This window comes from Strongylocentrotus purpuratus, unplaced genomic scaffold, assembly GCF_000002235.5.
Source record: "Strongylocentrotus purpuratus isolate Spur 01 unplaced genomic scaffold, Spur_5.0 spur5_scaffold_8, whole genome shotgun sequence".
In the NCBI taxonomy this organism is placed as follows: Eukaryota; Metazoa; Echinodermata; class Echinoidea; order Camarodonta; family Strongylocentrotidae; genus Strongylocentrotus; species Strongylocentrotus purpuratus.
The window spans coordinates 66818-93542 of record NW_022145614.1 but is presented as its reverse complement, the minus strand read 5'-3'; the positions used below and the strand labels follow the sequence as shown (position 1 = coordinate 93542).

At 36.4% G+C, this 26725-nt stretch overlaps 1 protein-coding gene across 1 annotated transcript in view; it reads right to left on the bottom strand.

The window, feature by feature from the left end:
* Positions 1-26525, bottom strand: part of LOC584896 (C-Maf-inducing protein) — a 59590-nt gene extending 33065 nt beyond the window's left edge. Inside the window, exons 1-4 of the mRNA XM_030975893.1 lie at positions 25694-26525; positions 18319-18447; positions 6290-6412; positions 4406-4495 (exon numbers count right to left, since the gene is read on the bottom strand). Coding sequence (XP_030831753.1) covers positions 4406-4495; positions 6290-6412; positions 18319-18447; positions 25694-25885 — 534 coding nt within the window. The 5' untranslated portion in view covers positions 25886-26525. The remainder of the gene's footprint in view (positions 1-4405; positions 4496-6289; positions 6413-18318; positions 18448-25693) is intronic.
* Between the last annotated feature and the right edge of the window lie 200 nt (positions 26526-26725).

The following is a 26725-nucleotide window of genomic DNA, read 5'->3' as shown; positions in this document are numbered from 1 at the left end:
GTGACAAAGAAGAATGTCTGATAACAGTATTTGTTACTGAAATCCTTGCAATTGGCTGTGAAGTAATTGGTTAAAGCAATTTTGCAATTGTAATTGAAAATAGGGCCTAGAATTTGTAAGCAGCATTAGACATGTGATGCGAATGATCTTGTATTAACAAATTGTATGCATTTTTTTTTAAACAAAAGTTTCTCTTGACTGAAGGGCTGCCTGACATGCTAATGAATCGTAAGGACATTACACACAAAGTATGCTGTGAATATAGAAAGTATGATGTGAATATAGAAAGTATGATGTGAATATAGAAAGCATGCTGTGAATATAGAAAGCATGCTGTGAATATAGAAAGCATGCTGTGAATATAGAAAGTATGATGTGAATATAGAAAGTATGATGTGAATATAGAAAGCATGCTGTGAATATAGAAAGCATGCTGTGAATATAGAAAGTATGATGTGAATATAGAAAGTATGATGTGAATATAGAAAGCATGCTGTGAATATAGAAAGTATGCTGTGAATATAGAAAGTATGATGGGAATATAGAAAGTATGATGTGAATATAGAAAGCATGCTGTGAATATAGAAAGTATGATGTGAATATAGAAAGCATGCTGTGAATATAGAAAGCATGCTGTGAATATAGAAAGTATGATGTGAATATAGAAAGCATGCTGTGAATATAGAAAGCTTGCTGTGAATATAGAAAGCATGCTGTGAATATAGAAAGTATGATGTGAATATAGAAAGTATGATGTGAATATAGAAAGCATGCTGTGAATATAGAAAGTATGCTGTGAATATAGAAAGTATGATGGGAATATAGAAAGTATGATGTGAATATAGAAAGCATGCTGTGAATATAGAAAGCATGCTGTGAATATAGAAAGTATGATGTGAATATAGAAACAATGACGAAGATGATCCTTGATAACATACTAACTAGAATGTGGGGGTTACAATGTCTCAAAATTTAGTTTTTCCTGCTTTGTTGTTCACACTTTGTGGGTTTTCCCCCTGTTTTTTGTAAGTGTCCTTTAGCTGGCGCCCCCTCCCTTTTAAAGATGCTGAGATACATTTATTTTACCAGTGTTCCATATTTACTGGTTTTCTTTATAGAAAATGAATCAACCTACAATCAGTATGTTTGTAAAAGTAGAGCATCTGCCTCACAACCGGAAGGTCGTGGGTTCGACCCCGGCCGCGTCATACCAAAAGACGTTAAAAGACGGGAGTTGTTGCTACCTTGTTTGGCGTTTAACTGTAGACCGCAGGAAACATATTGAATGAATCGAGTGGCAAGTCTCTCTATCATGTTTATTGTGGATATTTTGGAAGTATAATACTTCTATTACCTGGGGAAAAAAATCTTCTAAATCTGGAGTTGAATCCAGTAGATAGTTTGAAATTCCTGTACACAGACCAGGGGTGGTGGAACATCTTTCAAAGTGGGGGGGGGGGGGGGGGGGTAGCACCCCCCCCCCCAATGGGCCTTTTCTGGAAACAAGGGGCACCTACAAAGGGAAATCTCAAAGCAAATATATGCAATTTTTAGACATTGGAATATACTCCTACATATGTTTTATCAGGGATGATTTTATTGTTTGTTTCTCTCTTTACATGGTCCAAGATACTGCTAAACATCATACTTTGCAATTAGGTGTAATGGTCTGAATATTTATTTGCGAGTGAGCGAAGCGAGCAGTGGCTCTTTCGCCTGTCAGATAAAAACACAGGCGTACATATCATTCTAATACGATTGCAGTTCTAGTTTCATATTTCTATATTAACACATCAAGCATAAGATAATAATGATATACTATTTTTTATCCTAATCATATCGGGTTCCTCAAGATTTTGATAATTATTTCCAAATTGAATTGAAATCTGGTACAGAGGCACAAGCATTCTGAAAAAAAGTCAATGTTATTAACTGCTACTGATTGCAGAGATGATAATTACAATCTTCTAGCAACATTGTGCATATGGCGCACAACTGGGATCTTGTATATAATTAATTCCTTACACTCACAGCCTATTGTGCTTTTCTTGAAGACCTCAGGATTTCTTAGAATACCATTACAACATTTTCAAGGAAGAACAAGAACTATTTGCATAGATAACTGAGCAAGAACGTGAGAGAAAGCAGATGGTCACTTTGAACTTTGAGAATTGTAAATACAGCAGAATGGTGGATAGTCATCAGCAATTCACCTGTGATACAGGCACCATGAAAGATAGAGTACTACTACAATTCTAGAAACTCAATTACCTGAGGGAATTGCATTGAAATCTACCTAATTAGTATACAGTTTTTGTAACCAAGCATTTCTACAAAAAATTAAAAACAGTTGAATCTTAAAAATTAAAGTGGACGAAGACAAAATGACAAGGCATGTGGTGGAGCTATTTTTTGATGAAAATAGGTGCATTTCAATTGAGAAGGAAAGTGAGAACAAAGGGAATGAACAAAATGTATGTACATCAACACAGAATAAGTACTATACAATACTAATTTCTGTGCTAGTTCAAACACAATTACCATTCTGTTTTACAACCTATCAACCTATATGTGTTTGATATTCAAAATTATCTAAATTAAGTATTTACCTTTACCTATTATTTTTATTCTCTCCCTTTCTTTCTTTCTATCTCTTGTCTTTGTCTTCACCCCTCGTCTCTCTCTACCTCCCTCCCTCCTTCCTTCACTCTTGCTCACTTTCTCTTTATCTCTCTCTTTCATGAACCTTTTTTTTTAAAGCTCTCTTTTCTTCCGACAGTGTATCATGATCCCTATTACCCATGTCACGCATTGCTCAACATGATTAGCAACCCAATATTCCAGGAAACATTGGTTACTGAAGTACATATTATATCTTTCCCAATTTGTCTTGCTCTGTATGTCTTTCACATCACTGCTACGTTACACAACTTCATTTCCTAGAAGTCTGGTTTTGTTTTTATCTTCCGTTCAATTGATTGATTATCATCCTCATGATCGCTTAATGGCATTTCCTCCTATCAAGTAACCTCGCACGGTACACTTATTACAGACAAGAAGAAATTCATATGAAATTTGTATAGGGAAACATATAAAGAGTCATTGTACAGTGCATCCCAGAAAAAAACGAAACTGAGAATTCTCAATATTTTATCATAACTTAATCACAATTATAATTAATAAATGGCACATATTTGTTAGGCTTAGATCCTCCTCTTTCATTTGATGCAACTCCTATGATGCATATTTCATGCATGAGAACTTAATCACAATTATAATTAATAAATGACACATATTTGTTAGGCTTAGATCCTCCTCTTTCATTTGATGCAACTCATATGATGCATATTTCACGCATGAGTGATTAAAATAAATTTGAAGAGAGGGAACCAAAAAGACATTTGGCGGACGGTATCTGAATTTCAAAGAGAAAATCACATTTCTAGAAAGTTTGTACTACTTGCTCATTTTTCCTGATTGAGGTGACATATGAAAAGCCGAAAAGTGCCGGCATGAAATACGCTACTGCATGACTGCTGGGCAGTATAGCAAAAAATTATTGACTTGCGTAATTCTGTTTGAGCATACAACGCAATGACGCAATGGCTGCGCATAAAATTAAGAATGGATACACGCAGTGAATATTTACAGATTATATTTGGGGTCAGGGTTAAAACTATAGCACCTTGGTGATCTGGAGAGTGCACTTTGTCTTGGGGTATAGTACACTTTCATGATCACCTTGGGCAACGTACCCCTCAAAGCAATCCATATTTGTATTACCAGTACCTGTAGTGTTTATGTTATACGTCTGAATAATGATGCAATTCTTACAACCCTTGCAGTACCAGTGATTTTATCTGCCAAAACTTGAATCTTGCATCTAATTTTCTAGGACTTAGATTACCATCTTAATATATGTTTAGTACTTTTTTCTCACATATAAAAACCTACAAGACCCTGATGCTCTCATCTCAAAGGGCCTATTTCACATCCACCGCATAACATGTTTCCTTATTCAACAAACCTACAATAAATTGCTTCTCTTATCTCAAAGGGCCTCATTTCACATCAACCGCATAACATGTTTCCTTATCCAATTTTGCAAAAAAACAAACAAACAAAAAAAACCTGCAGTGAATTAGATTTATTAGTTCTTCTGGTTAATTGTGCAACAACGAATGGGAGAAGACCTCCAAAGAAACACCACAGTGATGCCAATTTGTGTTTGATCGGTTACAGCTTTAAAAATTCATAACCTTCTAATTTATCATTGAATTTTGATCAAACTTTCACTAATCTCTTTCTCTTATTTTTCTACTTTTATAAACACCAACTACATATGACGGTGGACTTGCGCTTAAATGACACAAAGTGGGTAATGAAATGATTTGTTGTAACATACCTGTGACAGAATGTCTGAGACAATCTCCAGCGGAACCTGGCATATGTCTTGATCTTGCACACATGTTGTTAGGGTCAGTTCTATCATCGACTGGAGAGAGAAAAGAGAAAACACTTTATACACCATGACCTTAAAATGTCTTCAGATTCCTGTCAGGAAGGAATAGGTAATATTCCTTTTCAAAACAAATACCACTTCCCTTTCAAGAAAGAGTCTAGAAGCAACCAATGCAAGGAAGTATAGGCTGCTCTATACTAATATTATCATTGATTGACAAGATAGGTAGGAATTCATCTACCTTGGCTTCCCATACAACAATAGATATATACAGAAGAATTTTAAAGTGAAAATATTATTAAAAATAACTGTATAATACCAGCCCTTGTAGGGCTAGGGTTTCGTTGTCCTTTTTTGTAGTGCTAAAAATTACAAGTTGATGGTGTGGATAATATGTATCTATATCTACATTCGTCTTTATAACTTAAAAAAACACACTACAATATGAATCAATTTCGAGCTGAATTAGACATATGATATACAGTGAAAAACAATTTGCTGAATTAGTTAAAACCAAGAATGGGAGTAAGCTCATTCTAAATAAAAATGTATTTTACAAGTCTGAGTGAAACTGGAAACCTCAGTCCACAACACACAGCCTTTTCACACATGGCTAAAATTCTATAAACATGATTAGTTTAAAGGGTTTTAAACTAATCACCTGAACATACAACATCATTCAATTTCGGTACGATCTTTAATCGTTTCGTGATTAACTACTGCTCGTAAAATGCGCAGTAGTGCCATTGCGCATTGAAGGTCATGTCATATCAATCAAAGCGCACGCTCCATCCAGTTTAAACACGTCTGAAACGCATTTAAACACGAATAACCTTTCACACACAAAATGTCAAGCTCTCTAGATACGAACTTCGTATCTGCAGCCTGCTTTTAGGGGCGTATGAATCGCGACTTCGTATCTATCCCAACATCGTATAAACGATGTTCACACAGGGAAAATTTTATATAAACATGTTTATAACTGTTGAGTTAAACACGTTTATACTAATCATCTCTAGATACGATGAATTTTAGCTGTGTGTAAAAAGGCTGACAGTCAGTCTGTTTATCAAAACTAACTTAAACTGATAATAAACCCATATGCAATGGGAAAGAGGGGGCGGTGTAAAGTTGTTTATATACCTCTCTTTATGTTGAATAAATCTAGTCATCTAATTGGTCGAAATTGGAGTCGTGATTTTAGCCATGCCCGCCTACTGGTCAATAGTCTTTGAAAAGAGGCCGCCTACCGGTCATAATTTTTTTTTAAGATGCCCGTTGCTCCGGGTAATGGGTAACATAAATACATTTCGCTGAGATCTCAATTGGTTTACGTGTAAAAAGTTTCTTTGTGCGGGCGCAGATACCTTACAGTGCTTTTTGTCTGCGATTGTCAGGCAACTTTCCAGGGAATATTTACAGACAGTGTCTCAGATTTTCTGTGATGTTTTAAGGATAAGGTAAGAATTCTTGTAGATTTATTTGTGAATTCGGTATATAAAAGATATAGCAACTGCTTTTAATATTCTAAGCATAGCTGTTGCCTCTCACTGTTGGCAAGGCATTAATCTACATTTGCTACTCCATTCAAAGGAGAGAAGTAGGAACCTGGTAGGATGATGAAATACTTTTTGATAGTAACTACATACCCTCACAGTGATTATGATAGAGTTACTATCCAGGGAGTGGAGATGGTGCATACTGTGCGTGAATGAATCTGATGACTTGGTATATCTGTAAAGTGCTTTAAGAGAAGGTATTTTTCATCTTAAGTGCTATGGCGATCTCAATTTATTATTATTTATTAACAAAAGGGGTTGTACTTACTGATATTTCTTGCATGAAGACCTCAGGCTTAGTGGTGTTACATATTAGTTTCTTGAATCTGTGTATAGCTCTCTTCCACAGGAGGGAATGCAACCATTGATCACGAACGTAAACATTGCCGGCCTGTGAAGGAGGAAGAAAAACACATCAAATTGAGTAAACCACAGATTAAATGACCTTAGTCCAAGGAGTTATTACACCTCCTTGCTTAGTCTTTGGGCGCGTTTATTGGGTCTTGCCACTAGATATGTACATATCGTACCCCACTATCATACCCCACTATCGAACCCCACTATACGAAAGTGATTTGCGGGATGTCGCGTTTATTGTCTCTTCTCGATTCAAAATAAAGGCCTTGTGTCTGCGCAGCTGTTTTGACCCGGGAAGCAGACAGTTTCTCGGAGGTCAACTACACACACATGCTTGTACACAACACATGGCGCGCTAGCCTCCGAACCCTTAACCTGGGTGGTCCGGTTTGTATGTGGGGTTCAAAACTGTATGTCACATTCAAAACACACCTTTTTGCGTCTTTAGATATGCCCATATCTAAAGACCTTTAAAAAAGGCTTTGCGTTTATCACCTTCTAAATTTGCCTGAAAGGCGTTTGAGAAACCTGATTCTAGCCAAAAATTTGGTCAATAAATGCAACCTTTAATAGAACAGCTTAAAACATGCTGACAGATTGCAAAAGAAATTGTTACTTATGATCATTTATGTCTGAATTATCATTGTACATTGAACATAAATAATAATAATAATAATAACTAGATGAAACTTCGACTGCGCGCAGTCGAAAGTGATGCCTCCGTCATAGAGCAATTTTACAAACCAAAATGGAAGAAATTTTTTCAAATTCAAGTTTGGTTGTGATCCATTAATAGGTTCTCAGAATATCGTGATTACAAGCTATTTCTCATATACATGTATGACCCTTTGATCTTTGACCTCATAACCCCAAATGCAAGATACATACATGTCTTGAGTTTGATGGTAATCCATCCAACGGTTCTAATGATAATGCAATCACAAGCTATTTTTGCGTACATAAGGAGCCCCATGACCTTTGACCTTGACCGCATGACCCCAAAATCTAATCAGTTCATTGCCTCAGCAATATACATACATGTCCTGAGTTTCATGGTAAACTGTCCTTCTGTTGTTATGATGTGATCACAAGCTATTTTTGCATACATAATGAGCCCTGTGACCTTTGACCTATGACCTCATGGCCCCAAAATCTAATCAATTCATTGGCTCTGCAAGATACATACATGACCTAAGTTTGGTAGGAATCCATCAGCCGGTTCTTGAGATAATGCGATCACAAGCTATTTTTGCATACATAATGAGCCCTGTGACCCGGTAACGCGATCACGAGAAAGTGACGTACGGACATACGTACAGAAGTACATGTACGGACAACCCGAAAACATAATGCCTCCGGCTACTTCGTAACGGAGGCATAAAAACGGTGCTTTATAAAGCGTTTACCACCGAAGTCTCTAAGCGCTAACATAACAGGCATTTAGCAAGGTATTCTGATTTATTGAAACCGAATATAAAGTTCACACATATGAATGTAAATACATGAAATAGAAAGAGCATTTCAATCTTGTTATGGTGCAAGATATAATGGAGAAAAGTAAAAAGCCGGAAAGTTCACACATATGTAAATACAGGAAATAGAAAGAGTATTTTAATCTCATTGTGTTGCAAAATATAATGGAGAAAAGTAAAAAGCCGAATATTCAAATAATCAACTAATTTATGAATGTTTGATAAACGCTTCAAAACATTGCAAATAGCTGTGGCAGGCTGAGAGCAGACTGAATCACAATTACAAGCATTACTCATAACTAGGCAAGTTTCAACAAAATGATACACACAAAAGCAATAATGGTTATTAACCAAAAAATGAATAGGTTTACGTAAGTAATTTTACAACCACAATGAGCTGTATTTCCTCATACCAAACATTGCAAAGTATTAAAAAGAAAGAACAAATATTAATACTATACAAAATGAAAGAGGCTTACAAAAAGGTGGAATTTGGACTCTAGCTATCCTCTGTCCTTCACAGATTTCAACCACATGTTTAACTACATGTGGGATTGACCAGTTTACTAAGCCACTGGTATGAGCAAAGTGCGTCAAAACAAGCCCACAATGACGTCATAATACAAATCAGTGGGCTTTTTCAGGGTCCTACAGATGCTTTTCTTCTCACAAAGCATGAAACTTTGAAAGACAAATAAACATCATGCTACATGTTCATGATTATGGAATAATGCAGAGATATGGTGAATGTTTTCACAGTATTTTTAATCAAGAAGAGTAAGGGTGATGTACAATTTAAATTCTCTTCATAAAAATAACATCCTTTTAATAACTATTTGCTTTGCATAGAAATATTGAAAACAAATTATTAAGTTGTCCAGGGTCATTGTCAACTAGACAAACTTTTGGCAATCCAGAAGAGAATTTCATTTTTATTTCAATAAATTCTAACTAAATGATCAATAGCCAACAGGATCAAGGAAATGCATCATATGTGGATTGACAGAACCTAATTGATTAAACTTTTTTTAGTAATGTTTCGTGGAAACTGATCATTAAATGACAATAAATGAGACATATTGAATAAGTACATGCAGTTGAACTTGAACAAAAGCAAATAAATTGCAACAAAATGAGTTACAGGTAAAGCAATTTCTTGAGGTAAATTCATGATTATTCCCTTGAAAGAAATGCATTTTGACAAAGAGAGCATCCTAGTTAATTTCCTTTCATTCAGAGCCCCCTCCAACAATACAACTATCAGCGTGTCTACACACAATTTTTTTTATCCCAAAACTCTATAACAAAACGTCGTATGAAGAGTCATTGTATAAATTCCAGGGTGTCCACACACAAAAGAAAGTAATCACGAAACTCTACAGTGAAATGTCGATAGGTACGCAGTTTGCTACTGTGGTCATGAAATGGAAGCAGAAATGAGAGGTCAGGTCTCCTTTCGCGCAAGGTCATGTTAAGCCCCGCCCAGTTATACCGTTCTAGTTTGACTAGTTATACTAGTTATGTCCACACACAACAGATTCCGTGATAAGGCGTGATTAGGCGTGATTCTTTATACGTTGTATAACGAAACGCATGTTTGGGCATCATTTCGTTATACGACGTATCGTTAGTAAGCGTCCACACACACAATTTCATTGTAAAACTATCCCGATACGATATAACTATCCCGAAACGGTATGAATAATCACGCCTAATCACAGAAAAACATGTGTGTGGACACGGAGTATTATAGCAAATTTCCATGGATTTGCCCTTGGGGAAACAGATTCATGAATTTGGATCAAGAACTGGACAAACACTAGGACCCCATTTTCACTCACTTTACTTGAACGATCTATGCTAGACCGATCCACTGAATCGCTCCAGAGGTACAGCTTGTTTGAGTTCACACTCATCATAATTTTGACCCTGATGAGATATATTATTTCAAAGCAACAGGAACGGTTGCTATGATAGCACGGGTCATTTTCCTACGTAATCAAAATGTATGTACAGCGGCCTGTTACCATCACAAAATTACTTTTTTTTTCTTTCAATATCTTTCCCTTTCTAATTCTTTATCTTTACCATTCTATCACCTTCTCTTTCTATTTTTTCCAATGTTATTCTTTGCTTTTCCTTCTTTCATCTCTCATGATATATTCTATATTGTTTATCATTCTATCATTTTTTCTTTCTATCTATCCTCATGTTATTCTTTATTTTCCTTCTATCATTTTGTCTTTCTGTTTGTCTTACATGTAAGTTGTTCTTTGTTTTTCCATCTTTCATCTTCTCTTCTATCTTTCCATTATTTATTATTTTCTATTTCTGTCTTTCCTTAGTGATATTAGTCTTAGTTTTTCCTTATTTCACTTCTTCATTTATTCTTATCTATCCTCATGCTATTCTTTGTTTCCTTCTATAATTTTCTCTTCCTTCCTTTCCTTATGTTATTCTTTCTTCCTTCTATAACATTCTCTGATGTTGTTCTTTGTTCTTATTATTCTATCATTTTTCTTCCTATCATTTTGTTATGCTATCCTTTGTTTCTTCCTTCTATCGCCTTTTCTTATGTTCTTTGTTTTCATAATTCTATCACTGTCTACCTTTCCTTACACTGTATATTATTATTGTTTTTCCCTTCTATCACCTTCTTTTATGTTGTTCTTTGTTTTTATCATTATTTCAGTTTCTCTTCCTTCCTTTCCTTATATTTTATTCTTTGATCTTCCTTCTATCACCTTCTCTCGGTTGAAGTATGCTTCCTGGCACGGTTTGGATTCACACTGCACGCTAGATTGGTCTTGAGCGGTCTCAGATGCAAACCGGTCCAGCTAGAAGACCACATCAGGATGTGATCTTTTGTTCGGTCCAGAAGATTGCTTCTTGGCACGGTTGAGAGTTCTCTCTCACCATTAGACCGATTTAGAGTAAATCGGTCAAGGAAGCGAGTGAGAATGAGGTCCATGTAGGTCTCCCAAATTGGAGTGTTTGGTTGGGGCAAATGTTGACCCTGGTTGTTTACTAGGCCATAGACGTCATACCAAGTTAGCTGTAATCTATACCAGCCAGGACATGGATGCAAGAAGGAGATGCACATGCATGTTCATGAAGTCTACGTCAATCCAAAAAGATTTACTACTCATATCAAGGAGATACCAGCAAGCTGCATATCATGATCATCTACAATGAAACAAGTTAGATAGCAAGCATCATGGCTTAACAATATTCTACATGTACATGTACATGTATGTCCCTTTTGCAGCCTGTGTCTCTGAAATTTAAAAATTATCAGTTTCCTAGCATTCAAATTATGCAAGGAAACCTGTTTACCTTCTAGACTTCACTGTCAGACATTATTGAGTGACTGACTGACATCTTTTTTTTCCTATGGTAAATGTTATAACATACATAAAATGAGGTGTAACAGGTACATGAGCATTTGTCTACATCAATGACCCACTACTTGTAATGGCCAAAATTAAACTGATTGACTCTTTGTGCAGCACAAAACGTACAACCATTCCGTAAAAGAGTCTGAAAGTCAGAATATTACTTAGGTGATTGCAAAAAGTAGATTCCACAACTAATGGTCATTATTTTCCCACTAAAAGCCATTTTCAAGCCCTTTCATTTTGAAATCTCAATGTAATGAATCTTGAACATCATAGAGTCATAAGCTACATGTTAAAGCTCAAAATAACATTTTGTAAAGATATTAAATCTTACATAATGACATGGAATTAGTTTAAAGGTAATACAAAGTTTTGGTAAGGGGTCATGAACTTGGTTCAAATGAACATATTGGAAGCATGAGCGATTTTAAAATATTCAATTATCATTGTCGCAGTTGAAATTGAGTCTAAAGTGATGTAATTGTAAATAATAAACTTTTATGTTGTATAGCTCCCTCTCTAGACTGATATTACTTTAGCTTTGAAACAAGTTTTCTTGACTAAAAATTGATTGATTTGCTATTCCCGTTTGGAAATTATATCAGAACTGCATATTCTGACATTTTCATGGTCGCAGCTACTATGAAATGGCTTTAAGCGCTATTTGAAATATTTGAAATTTACCGGGAGCACCAGTAAATATTTGATTATTCAATTTCTCAAAAGTAGAAGTGTTTTAGGAGCTAAAGTATCTAGTGCTGATAATACATCCATGATCCACTGGGGCACCCAAATATATCAAAATCTTAAAGACTTACCCTATACATGTATGTACTATCCATCCAATGCTCAAATTTCCCAAAACTTTGCATTCCCTTTAACATCAAGGAACCTGTGACAATAATTCATGGTAGGGACCTTTACCCACCAATTAAGTTAGTGAACACAGCACACACACACATAACACACACACGCACACCCACAAGAAAAAACACAAACAAATATTAAAAACATGATGAAAAACGTCTAGTGAGACGAGAATGAACACGGCTTGAATTGTAAATATGTTTGTCTGGATGTAAAGCAATGAGACATCAATTGGCAGCTGGTTAGAAGTCAATAGTACATCCTGTGTAGATGGGTATGACTCTTCACTAAGGTATTTCACTTCCATCCGTCTCATCTTCTTCCAACTCACTTTCTAATGTACATCGATTTACCCACAAAACACTAGCTCTTCTAAAAAGTACAAGTACATGTATGAAAAATCAATCTTTGAATGAAAACATTTGCCCTGTTAAGAGTTTATCAAAATATGATGGCTACCATCTATATACATGTATTTAGTTCCCCTAAATGATGTAAATGTATTTTCTCTCTTGCTTTCCCCTGGAAAACACTTAATTAGGTAGTCAATTATATTGTTTTTCCATATTTATGCCTGTAATTTTACTGAGCCTTTCTAGAAGTAAGAGAAAATCAGTTTTAAGATGAGTAGGCCTATTTAAACCAATCACTGAAATGTACCTACAATGTATTGTAGTACGAAAGCCTCGGGCTTGCATCTTCAAAATGTGACCATTAAAGAAAATACCACTAGAAGACTGCTTTTTAAAAGTGTTACTGGTCAAACTGATAAAATGACAACTTTGGGAATAGGAAGAACCAAAATGGAAACACGATGAATCTCTCCATTTCAAACTTTTACTCTCACTATCAATTTCATTATTAGTAAAGCACTTTTAGTAATTATGCCTGCACTAGCAGGAGGCCAAATGTACATGCGTGCATCCAGATTTGTAAGTGTCCTCCATTCCTGCTACATGTACTTCAACACACCCTTAATGAAAGATAGGAAAGGTCACAGTTTTTTAAATAATTTTTTTAAATGGCTTGACTTCTGAGAAAAGCACTTTACATGACCACGCCAAAAACATATATAAAAGACATACTTTTAATTACGTCACTAACAAAGTCAGTAGAGTCTGGTATAGACAAAGCACTGTAAGATACAAATTCAAATACTAATGATCATTTATTAAAATAAATTATAAGAAGAAATTTACGAGGGAATTCACAGGAGGCAAGACTTACATGATGAATGAGAGAGATAACGAGAGAGATAGAGAGGGAGAGAGGGAGAGAGAGGGAGAGAGGGAGAGAGAGAGAGAGAGAGAAAGAGAGAGAGAGAGGGCCAGAGGGAGCCAGAGGGAGCCAGAGTAAAGGAAAGAGGGAGATGGGAAAAGAGGGAGTTGGGAGAAGAGAGAGGGAAAGAGAGATAATGCCTAAGAGGAGGAATGGGGAAAGATAATGAGATAAAGAAATAGAGGGAGATAAAAGCACTGAACAGAAAAGTAAACTGAGAAAGAAAACTACCCTGTATAGTGTAGATGGATCTTCGACTGTGTGCAGTCGAAAATGATGCCTCCACCATAGAGCGAATTTACAAACCAAAACAGAAACAATTTATTCAATTCAAGTTTGATGGTAATCGGTAAACAAGCTATTTTTTCATATACGTGTATGACCTTTGACCTCATGACCCTCAATCTAATCAGTTAATTGGCTCTGCCAGATGCATACATAGACGCATTTATACTGTCAAATACTCATTTTGAAAAGTCGCGATGTTTCGCGCACCCATTTACACTTTGTGCGGAAACATCACCAACTGAAAAGCTCAGTGATGTTTTGCCGTGTTTTAGTTCGTAATGCGCATGCGCGGCACTCCAATGCGAAAACTTTCCTCTTTCTGTCTTTCCTTATGTTATTCTTTTTTTTCTTGCCAGATGCATACATAGGCACATTTATACTGTCAAATACCTCATTTTGAAAAGTCGCGATGTTTCCCGCACCCGTTTACACTTTGTGCGGAAACATCACCAACTGAAAAGCTCAGTGATGTTTTGGCGTGTTTTAGTTCGTAATGCGCATGCGCGGCACTCCAATGCAAAAACTTTCCTCTTTCTGTCTTTCCTTATGTTATTCTTTGTTTTTTCTTCTATCACCTTCTTTTTATGTTATTCTTTATCACTTCCTTCTATCACTTTCTCTTTCTGTGTTTCCTTATGTTATTCTTTGTGTCTTCCTTCTATCACTTTCTCTTTCTGTGTTTCCTTATGTTATTCTTTGTTTCTTCCTTCTATCACTTCCTCGTTTGTGTTTCTTTAGGTTATTCTTAAAGCGTAGAGGTAAAGCGTAGTTGCCCTTGGTAACATCGAGGTCAGGCTCCGGTTTGGCATATTTTGGCGTGTTTGGAAGACAGTGTAATTGCCCCTTCTGTCCTGAGTTTGATAATAATCCATCAGTTGTCGGTTCTATTGATAATGGGTTCACAAGCTATTTTTCCATACATGTACATAAATGAGCGCCCCATGACCTCTGACCTTTGACCTCATGAACCCAACAGCTAATCAGTTCATTAGCTCTGCAAGATACATACATGTCTTGAGTTTGATGGTAATCCGTCTATCAGTTCTAATGATGTGATCACGAGCTGTTTTTGCATACATAATGAGCCCTGTGACCTCGTGACCCCAAAAATGAATCGGTTCACTGGCTCTGCAAGATACATATGTTACCTAGGTTTAGCGGGAATCAATCAATAGATTCTTGAGATAATGCAATCACGAGAATGGGTCGTGCACTGTACATACGTACAGATGGACGGACAACCAGAAAACATAATGCCTCTAACTACATTGTTAACAGAGGCATAAAACACATAAAAAAGAGATGTTGTAAGAAACGGCCCATTCTGAGGGCTGCACTGTAGCAAGAAAATGCGTTGACCAACTTAAAAAAATAGCAGCATATCCCCTGTCCCACCATCCAACCAACCTTCCAATCACCAACAGATTCAGGGTGCGTTTAATCTAAAAAAATTCACCCTAGAAACGCGTTTTTCAAAGACAACTAGTTTAAAACACAGTTGCATTGAAGCGTTTTCAAGTGATTTTTCGTCGGTCGTAAAAAAAAAGTGTTTCAAAACCCAAAACATTGAAACGTTGAAAAAGATGTAGAATCACGGTCGCTAAAAATCCCTTGAACACAACAGAGATCTGGTCTGCTTCTGGTTTGCCCGACAGTCGAACGTAAGCAAATTCAGAAAGCGCCTGCCGAAGTTGACTTACATGTACATATACTTTCTGGGTCAAACTGCACAGTGTGATGCGCAGTGGCTAGGCTTGAAACGAGCAAGAATCAGCGTTGATCGAAAATCGCTTGAACGATCTTCCGCAGTAACCGTGTTTTGTAACAGCGTTTTGATTTGTGATTCTAGCTTCAAAAAAATCACTTGAACGGTCCGTCAGAATGAGGCCATGCAAACCACTTACTCTTCAAAATGATGTACGTGTACATAAACACACAAACATCTACTTCTATGCATGATGGTTAAACAATTTTTTTTAAAGGAGGGAGAGTAGGGAAAAAATGATTTATCTACATAACAGCTGTGCCTGAAGTGGTAAGTGCACTGTGCACTATCATGTAAAGAATGTGCAGGCTATCTATGCCACTATGCCTTGGGCAGCAGCAGCAGCACTGGTAGAGTGATACAGTGTCTGCAGCATATCATAATACTCATCAGTGAAAAACATAATCAAGATGAACATTTACACCTGTGCTCTCTTTTTCTCTTCAGATTAAGAGAATTCCTTTAGATGACAGAAAAACAAAAGATTTAAAAAAAGTGCAAGTACTACTTTTATGCAAAAGTGATGAATATAGTGAGGTGAACATGCTTCATTTATTGGTATGAAAACTTATATTCCTACAGCCTTTTACGTGCAGCTTTTGTCACGGACAAGGCCCTAAATCATGTTATTCACCATTTCCTTAATATCAATACAACATTCATAGGATATGTTGTATTCATACCTGCCAACATTTGAAAATGAGAATTAAGAATTTTTAGCACGGTATGTCTTCAAAAATAAGAAATCTGTACCCTTAACAGGCATTCGCACATGCAGCGGCAGTAAACTGGCAATACGCGGTAAATCTGTGCAAAAAAGCGAATACAAATTCGCTGCTCAATCATGCAGCCCTTCAACATACGCAATACGTGAACTCTCACATCGCGGCATTTGATAAAACAAGCTTAATTTGGCTTAAGCAACACCAAAAAAAAAAAAAAAAAAAAAAAAAAAATTGAAAATCCGGGAGATTCCAGATTTTGGGGTCCTAAAAATCCAGAAAAACAGGATATTCTGGATTATTCGGGAGGGTTGGCAGGTATGTGTATTGTCAAAACACCAAACTGTAAAGATTTTTAATCGTAACCTATGACAAAAATATTTCTCAGTTATCTTCATAAGATTGCAAACTACTACAATATAGACTTTAGAGAAGTCTGTGAAGTACTACTGTAGTCCTAAGTTTGATGGTAAACAAAGAAATCAGCACTAAATCCTTCAAGGACCTGAAATGTTTCATTGATAGTCAATTTTTGTCTCATTAAATATGAATTTGGGCATAGGACCTTACGAACATGATATTTATTTTTCAAAACAATCACTTATTGAGCTTGATCAAATATGATCAATTTCACTTGCTTACACTCCTACTTTTGGTGTATCCTAAAAACATGTACACATTGTTCATGTAGGGCAGTAAGATCCTAAAATGATGAAAGATTTTTTGCAAGATTGGCCATATTTCCTTGTATTACAAAAAATATACAAACATTTTCACATGGATGAATGTTAAGTCAATTACAAATAAATCATGAAAGCCTTCTTGAGAGCTCTCATCACTTGGTGAACACAAACCCAAATTGAGACATTTCAATGTCAAAATGCAATTTCTGTGAGATAGTCTTGTCAAAAGAAGAGTGTAAGGGCGCGTTCATGCTTGATTTTGACGGCCAGAATCAGGCATCTGTTACGCGTTTAGTTTAAAACACGCTTGCGTTCATGCTCACTTTTGTAGAATCACTGAAAAAACGGCGATCACGATCGCCGATCGTAAACTCATAAAAGATGCGTTTACAATTTGTAAACGCGTTTAAATGGGGTCAACGCACTGACCTCTAGTGGGTCTACGTAGCATGCACAGTGAAGGTTTGCGAATCCAGCTGGAAGACCAATTAAGGCCACACACTGAGAATTGCCTGAGGGAGCCAGAGAAGTAAGCATGAACACTACATCGTGGAACTGCGATCACGATGAGCGTTTACGATGAGCGTTTCAGATCGCTCATTCTGCCTTCAAAATTTAAGCATGAACGCAGCCTGAGACACACACATGTACACACACATGTATAGACACTTCAGATCTAGAGCCATGAGCAGTTCTACGGTGTGTAAGGCTCCCACCTGCTTGTGTGGAAAATATCACAAATAAAAGGCTCTTTCTGAGAATCCAATAAATGCTTGAGTACTGCTTGTTATGCTCCAAGCTTCACCAGACCTTGCCTTGTCAACCAGAGGCAGCAATATTTGTGTTTTTTTTCTAGTACATGCCCAGCTGCTTATAACGGATTCAATGCTAATTAATGATTCCAGGAAACAGATAAAAATACCTTCAAATAACCAGTCCGAACAAGGCCTTCTCTGTTAAAGCTCTTAATCTCATAACACACAACAAATAATGAGCTGGATGATAGATACTGTCAAAATTAAGCTGAATAATCTCCATACAATACATGTACCAATATTTCTTTAGGCTACACTGCTACTTTAGAACAATGGAGGCATAAAGGGGAAAGAAACTACAAATGTTTCTGTGAAATGTCATGTATTCATGAATACAACAAAGATTGAAATAAATCAACAACAAAAAGACGATAAGGAAGTTAGGAATATCAGGGGGGAGGAACATAACAAAACACAAGTGAAACAGATCCTCTTTTGGAAGCCACAATGGCGCTTAGAGACTTCGGTGGTAAGAGCATTATAAGTAACGTTTTTATTATTATTTTTATTATTATTATTCACTAAGGCTCTGAGTAATACATGTATATATTAAATAACTCCTGATGGCCAGAAGGGCATAGCTCATACTGGTATGTGTGCAGTGAGTAATGTCCTTATACATGTAGATCCAAGCAGATGATATTATACTAACCTGCAGCAATACTGAGCCTGTGCTTAAGACGATCCTCAGACAAGCATTTTGACCTGCTTCCCATCGTGACAGTGCATGTATGTCATGTATGATACCATAAGGGACTGGACATTCCATGTAACCTTGGGGCTGCAATGAAAACAAAAAAGAGAAAATCACTATTCAAATCAAAGCATAATCATTGCATGAATATTTGATTTGAAAAGATAGGATAACTTTATACCCACTTTCATACTGGAAGAAACAATATACTGTAAGTTAATATTTAATACTTCAATGTTCATTTTATGCAATTCCTTTGCAAAAAAAAGATAGCTCAGAACTGGGGTTAAAGAAAATAACGCACTAAAGTCAGTGGAGTAGCTTAACTGCAATGTATCATTCAGTTATTATCAAATAGAAAAGAAATTTCCCTGGTCAGAAGGTAACAAAACCTAAGTTCATAGCAAATTGCTTTGGATAAGAAAAAAGGTTTGTAAGCCTTTCAGTTTCGTTGATCCATTTTATTTCCTCTTCTACTTTCATTCAAAATAACATGCCGTGACGGTCCACGCAATGTCCATGCAATTGCTAACTATTAAACAGAGACAGATATTTGCATGTGATGTAGAATAACACAAGTACAGATACAAATGTACACTGTATGTAACTGAAAATCACTACAATATCCCACTCTCTTGCTCCACCCCATCCCTCCACCTTTCTCTCTCTCTCTCTCTCTCTCTCAATCCCTCTCTTTCAAAATATTTAATTACAAAATATTTTCTCTAGAAATAATAAATAACAAGTACCATCAATTGTTCATATGGGCACACAGCCAATGAAAGCTATCAGTTATCATGAAATTATGTGCACTAAATGATAACCATAGAATTAATGAATTTCCTGTATAATGGTAATTCCCAAGAGTAAAACTTGTAGACCACAATCACTACAGAATCGATATGTTTATTTCATATTCCCCATTGTAAATGTAATTGTTGTTTGAATACACATGTACATGTATATAGTGTATCATGCACACATATAGTAAACAAAGGCCTGTATCACATATAAACTCCCAATATTCTTTAAAGGGAAAGTCCACCCCAAAAATAATTTTGTTTCGATAGAGGCAGAATAATAAGAAAATCAGGTGAGTGAAAGTTTGAGCAAATTCTGAATGAAAATAAGAAAGTTATGAATTATTGAAGTTGTGATCAATCAAATACAAATTGGCAACTCTGTGACTTATTATACGAGCTCTCCTTCATTTGCTTTGTGCATAATATTCCATAAAATCATGTTTTCTTCGTTATTGATGACGGAATATATATTTGTTCCTTGCAGGGGGAGTATAGAAACATATTTGCAATTATTATATTTAGGGTGCATGTATGGTTGAAATTTTTCTTGAGGGAAAATGAAAATTTTAGATTTTTTTAGTACTGAGCAAATGGAAGTTGAGCTCGCATGATACGTCATAGAGTTGCCAATTTGTGTTTGATTGATCACAACTTAAAAAATCCTAACTTCCTTATTTTTAATCGGAATTTGCTCAAACTTTCACTGACTTGTTTCTCTCATTTTTCTACTCCTATTAAAACTAACTTAATTTCAGGGTGGACTTTCCCTTTAAATAAGCATGCAAAATGAAAGTTCAAGACACTGCAAAGAACATGATACAAGCAAGAAATAAACAGTCTGTTTTCTGATGTACATGTACATACTCCTAGTACATACAGTATACCTGCATGTACAATGTATATCTTCAACATGTCAAGAAGAAACAAAAAATATGTTTTTATGCAACTTTGCAAATGGTACAAATTTGATGTTAATAAATAATTTGATTTCTGAATTAGATCTCATTGTTTACTTTCTGGTATCATCTTCACACGTCATGTATTAATATCGCATGCACAAATTATATAGTAATTGGCATACAATGACATCAATAACCCCCATAGATGCTCACGCCTAAGGCTTGTTCTGACTGAATGAGACTAGACAAACACACTTAATTACATGGGCATACAACTGAACAGCAAGACTAGATGTAAATGGGACAGCGACTACTTTCATCATACTGCTCACTGCCTTTCCATGTATACAGCCTAGCTACGCAAGATGCTGCATGCATAAACTGCAGGCATTACACCGCAACATCCCTCTGATATTCACGACATTGCAGGGTGTGGATATACGTATGGATTGCGTGTGTGTGTGGTGTGTGGTGTGTGTATGTAGTGTATCAGTCTCCGACCTCTTCCAGCGATCAACAACGTAGAGTCTATTGTCAGCGCCAAGTGTGATTGAGAGAGGCAGACTTGGCTTTTTCTCCTTCACCGTATCCCTCTACAAACTCGTCTTCTTCCCCCCAATATGCTAATGAGCTCTTTACATGCAGCCGAAGCAATGCACAAAACTGGGCATGCAACCCTTCAATATTGGGACATTGTTATTAATTCTAAAAGAGAAGCGTTTGGAATCTTGCAATGTTACGATTCGGCTGCGATTGATATGAAGAAAAATGATGGACTTTTCTCATTCTCTTACTATACAGAGACGATTAATGAAATATTCATTAAGTGAATAAAATCTATTCTTGACTTTTTGTATAATGAAAAATTATTTCTCTCCTGTAGTATAAAAATGAAAAACATCATGCATAGATACAGAAAATGAAAAAGCATTTCTGATACTGCCCTGTCTTCCTGAATCTCATGGGCTCAGCGATAACTTATAAAATATCTAAAACTGCCTGCAGGCATCAATTTCAATAAGAAACCATATAACTCTATAATACAATAGGACAGCAAGTCAGCAATTCTATCTTTCAAGTTTTAGAGACCTTAAAACATTTACATTTGTGAATTTTGAAATCTATACATGTACACCCTGTAAATATGATCTTTTGCCTCCACACAGGACTAGATTTAAAGCTAAAAATAGAAGAGATATTCAGCAATGTTATACCATAAATCTCCCATAAAGAAGAAAAAAAGTTTTGAATGAGAGCTGTTTTATATTGTTATTGCAATATTTCAAGGGAGAGCGCCTTTCAGTTCTGTTTAACGTGTTTATACATTTCTCATTCTATGAAGTATTAATAATTCAAGCAAATGATGCGATAACCTCAGGTTAATTGGCTGTACTATTTGTACAGCATCTACATTGTACATACACTGTAATGCATGTTTTTGGACCCCTCTTGGCATCTACTGCTTACATGTATGTTTAATAAGTCACGATTAACAGATCTCATGTGTAAGTGATTCGTCCCCACCCTCTAAAATAAAATCCTAGCTACGCGCTTGAGCGACATATGACCAGTATATAAAACATGTACATGTATCATTGTATGTATGTACATGTATGTCTACTCTACATGTAATGTACACATCTACAGTACATGTAATCCTTTTTGTACATGATGCATTTACAACATGCAATGTGGATATATTGTGGCTTTTCTTTGAACAGGATGTCAGCAGTTCCAAAACATCCTGCACATAATATCCTGTACATAGCTAGAGGAACCCATCACATTCATAATACCGGTAATGAATACAACAAAGAATGGCTGACACTCAGTCAAGTCTTCTTCGCACATGATGCACTCAGTTGGCTTAGAAAAAAAACCAACAAAATAAAAATATGCTATTTCAAAATAAATAGAGGGTGAAGATGGAGGGAAGTAGCTTCATCCCCACCCCCCTCCACTTTGCATGGATGTACATGTACATGTACCTGTGTGATATGAGTTGAGATGAGGGTATACAGAAATGTGAAGTGACTACAATTATTTATTTGTATATATTATTACAGCAGCATTTTTAGGTGATTTACCATGTGATGTGTGAACATGACATTGTGATTTAATAGTACAGATGACCTCCATGATTCTACATTGTAACTCTACTGGTAGGCCTACATGAATGACTACACGAAGGACTACAAGAAGGACTACAGATGACCTTCATCAGTTCATGATTGCTCTACATGTACAGTGTACATTGTAAGTCTACTGGTAGGCCTACATTAAAGGTAAAGACCAGTTTTGGAAACCCCCCCTTTCAAAAAAATGAAATTGAAGCTCTTATTACAAATCATGTGAAAGAATATGTTTTGACTCATTACATGATGATTCAAAATTTGCCAGGAAACGGCCTACTACTTGATATATTTGGTAAATTGGTTTATCTATTGGGACCAAATTGATAATATGCACGTGTCGCACACGTGTGCATAGTCCCATATACATCTTTCTGTGTACAGTGCTTGTAACTTTACAAAGACTGGGCCAAATTTCTTATCATTTAGATGATTCCAGAACCTTGCAGTACACCCCAATACTTATCGGTATATGCTAGATGATCAACCTAATATTGATCGATTCCACAACGTTTCTTTCACAATGCAATCGCATGACCAGAACTGGTCTGTATCTTTAAGGACTGCATGTGGGACTACATGTCTTATAGACCTACCTATACATTATAAGTCCATGGTACAATGTCAGTACAAACTGCTGAGAGACAGACAGAGAGAGAGAGAGAGAGAGAGAGAGAGTGGGAGAAGGAGAGAGAGAGAGAGAGAGAAGGAGAGAGAGAGAGAGAGAGGGAGGTAGGGAGGGAGAGAAAGAGAGAGAGAGAAAAGGAGAGATACATGTAGAGTGTGGGTGTGTGTGCTTGTATGTGCGTTTGTGTGAGAGAGAGAGAGAGAGAGAGAGAGAGAGAGAGAGAGACAGACAGAGAGTGTGAGAGTTGTTTACACTATAAACTACTGGTACATCACATATGCAGTCCTAATACTATTTATAGATGTATCTTCATGTATTGTTATGAGTATAACATAACAGGCCAACATCTCATTCTGTCATTCCTCTTCAAACTTTACATTTGTCAGTGAATTCTTGTTCAGAATACCCTAAAATATCTGCTAATTTCTTATCTTTCCTCTCTGTTCAAACCAGCAGTTAACTTGTTCAAATTCAAGTGCTTCAGGATGATCATTTGGCTTTTACCAGCTAGTTCACATTATTCATGTTATTTTACCCAATTGGCCTGTACTGAACCAGTGCTTCCCATATTAAGCCTACATGTATGGTAAAGACAAAAGAGAACATACCAGTACATGTACGGTACATGAAAACTGAAAAGAGCGGGCTATACATTCTTTGTATTGATTTGAGACATTCAATTCTACTCCTTACCAACCCTATGTGTGCTAAGCATTTACACATATTGAAAGAAATCACTTGTAAGGTATTATAAAGCGCTATGTAGTATGTTCAATGTACACTGTAAGAACTGTAAATATCTATCACATGGATTCATATTTCATTATGATTTCTATTTGCGAAAAGAGAAAATATGAAGTTTGTATCATTAATAAGGGTGAGAAGCTGTTTGTCATGTATACAAGAGTCATATTTTTTAATTAAAGGAGGGGGGGGGGTACATAATTCATATCATTCAAAACAATATACCAGTCCACCTCCCTCATTCCTTTGTTGTACATAGAGTTCACTCATAATATATTCAGGCTTGTCAACATGCATGTACAGAAAAGTTGCCATTGTGTGTTGGATGCCCCATAGGGAGCTAAAATGATAGCCATTGGTCCATCAACAAATTTGATGAATTGTATTTATTCAATTTGTGCTTTCGATGCCATTATATTCCTGCCAGCTCTCCAATTACGATAAGTGCTTTAACTAAACCAGGAAGCGTTGCTACAAAGGACTGCACTTATCAATTCCTGTTATCGTTTTGATGTGGCAGACCATCAGGTTTTTGATTCCACAGTTGTTGGCAGTATATCCAGCAAGGCTTATGGGTTGATGTGAAGTATACATGTATCAAAACTGCCCTAGATTTTGGCAAGGAATCTCAAACAAAAAAGATTAGTATACTGTTTGTGTATTTGAGTGATATTATCAAGCAAACATATGTAACTATCAAGGGATAGAAGTAAACATACAACACTCATTAGTCATTGGATGGAACGTGACATTATTTCAGCCTAGAAATAATAATAATTCTGTGTTATTTGGTGTTAACAAAATCATAACAATGAGCATACCGTAAATGTACACGATGATGCAAACACTCGACTACTGCATGTATTTTGTACTATTGTACAATACATGTATGTTGTACTACTGCTTTTTGTAGTACTACAGACACCAAAGCTTGAGTCATGGACTATATGTACTGGACCCCACTGGAAATAAGCTCTCGAGCTCTCGAGCTTTTGTGGGTTATCCTGTTCAAGCTGACTTATTTTTGATCTGTTATTATTGTATATTGTTGTATGTTGGAAGCTTGTTGAATAAAAATCAAACAATCTACTGTACATGTATGTACATACAAGTATATGTATACATGTACTGCACAATTCTGTCAGAAGTACAAATCTTTTCTTCTTCAGATTACTATACTGTGCAAAAAGTGTAATCAACAACTGGACTATAATTATTTTTTTAAATAATGAAATAAGAATCATACATGCTGGAGCAGAATAGTAAATGGAGGATAAAAGTAGGGGGAGGATAAGTAGGGGCCGGACCGCCGGAGGAGGGGAAGGGGGAGGAGGGGAAGGGGGAGGAGGGAAGGGGGAGGAGGGAAGGAGGGGTCGAGGATTGGGTGGTGGCACAAGGAGAGGGGAGGAGGAGGGGAGGAGGGGAAATGGATGAAGAAAGAAAGAGGAAGAAAGAGGAGGAGGAAGAGGAGAAAAAGAAGTAAGATGATGGGGAAGGGGTGTAGAAGAAGGGGGAGGGAAGGAAGAGAAGAAGGGGGAGGGGTGTAGAAGAAGGGGGAGGGAAGGAAGAGAAGAAGGGGAAAAGGGAAGGAGCAAGAAGAGGGGAAACACTGGAAGTAGAGTTGGAGAGGAGAGGTGGGGAGGAGGGCCGAGGGGGAGGCAGGGAAGAGGGAGAGGAGGTGGAGAGGGGAGGGTAAAGAAGAAGAAGAGGGTGGTTATCATATTGATGATAATGTTGGACTGTTGGTAATGATGATATAGGATAAATGTGATAATGAATTAATGATAAATATATAACAACTATGGTGATGATCATGATGGCCATTATCATGATAGAAAAGGAAGATAGAAATTGACTAGACTACAATCATTTTGTAATTATTGAAATAACAGCAAATGTAGTAAACATCCTAGTCCCACTCCAAGATTAATTTCGACATCATCATCATGGTCATTATCAACACCAACTTGTACACCTCCACCAAGTTCTTTTTGCTCACTAATCCAATCAATCTACATTCATAATCATAGTTCATAATTCATATATTGATTTTTAAAAACAATTTCAAGTACATGAAGTAGACCCTTTTAAAAAGGCTAGACTCAATTTGACAATAGATATACTCACATTTCTAGAATATATCGTTGTATCCCCCAATACTAATTGATGCGTTTCCCATCTTCTCATGAATTTTAAATTCAAGATTTTGTTCACAACTGTATTCGCGTGGTTTATTCGACATATTTGTATGCCGCTTTCATGGATCAATTTGTATTTTAGTTCTCCACAATCGGGTCCATAAGCTCCAGAGAATCCCATTGTTCTTCACCAAGTTTAATGTTTCTTCAAAATTAAAAAATTAAATTTTCCTGTTGTCCACCTAGTTTTAAAAAAACTTGATGATCACTGCACTCGGCTCAGTCCACTCCATAGAATCAATTGTCGTAACCATTTTAGCAACAACAAATAATACACAAATGTGATTCCAATCGTAGGCTGAAAAACGATGTTCATTTAGGAATGTAACTAATGTAATGAGAGTTGAAAAGTCCGAGTCGATTCTGCACAGTATCGGCCGTCTCGTCTCGTCGATGACGTATACGCTTCAATTGCCGGAGCCACAATCACACGTTAACTGTCTTCACTTCAGATTTCTATTAATGACATTTCAGTCGTGTTGTCAGTGTTAATGTTGTAATATTCAACAAGAAGGAAATGGAATTATCCTCCATCCGAGTTCCAAACACAATGCGTGTGTAACTAGAATCAGAAAATAGTGAAAACAGGCCTAATTCCGGGTTTTCCGGCTGTTCAGAAGCGGCAAGACGATCATAACAATGTTCACAGTTGCAGTTTGTGGTCGTGTGTACGGTATACATGCATGCTTAGAATCAGCTGTTTATCATGCATTTCCACCAAATTTGCACACAGTACAACGTACAGGATCTGGAGGACACAAGAAATATACCGAGCGCGCGTCGTGCAGGATAATAGACTCTCAAGTTCAAGTTTCAATTTTCAATTTTCAAGTTCAAGTTTATTTGTCTTTCTTCCAACATGGATGTTATACAATTTAACAAATTAACATGTGACAGAGTACATAAAACAAGGAACAATTATAAGGAAAAAGTTCATTTAAGTGAAATAGAAAGACGATCG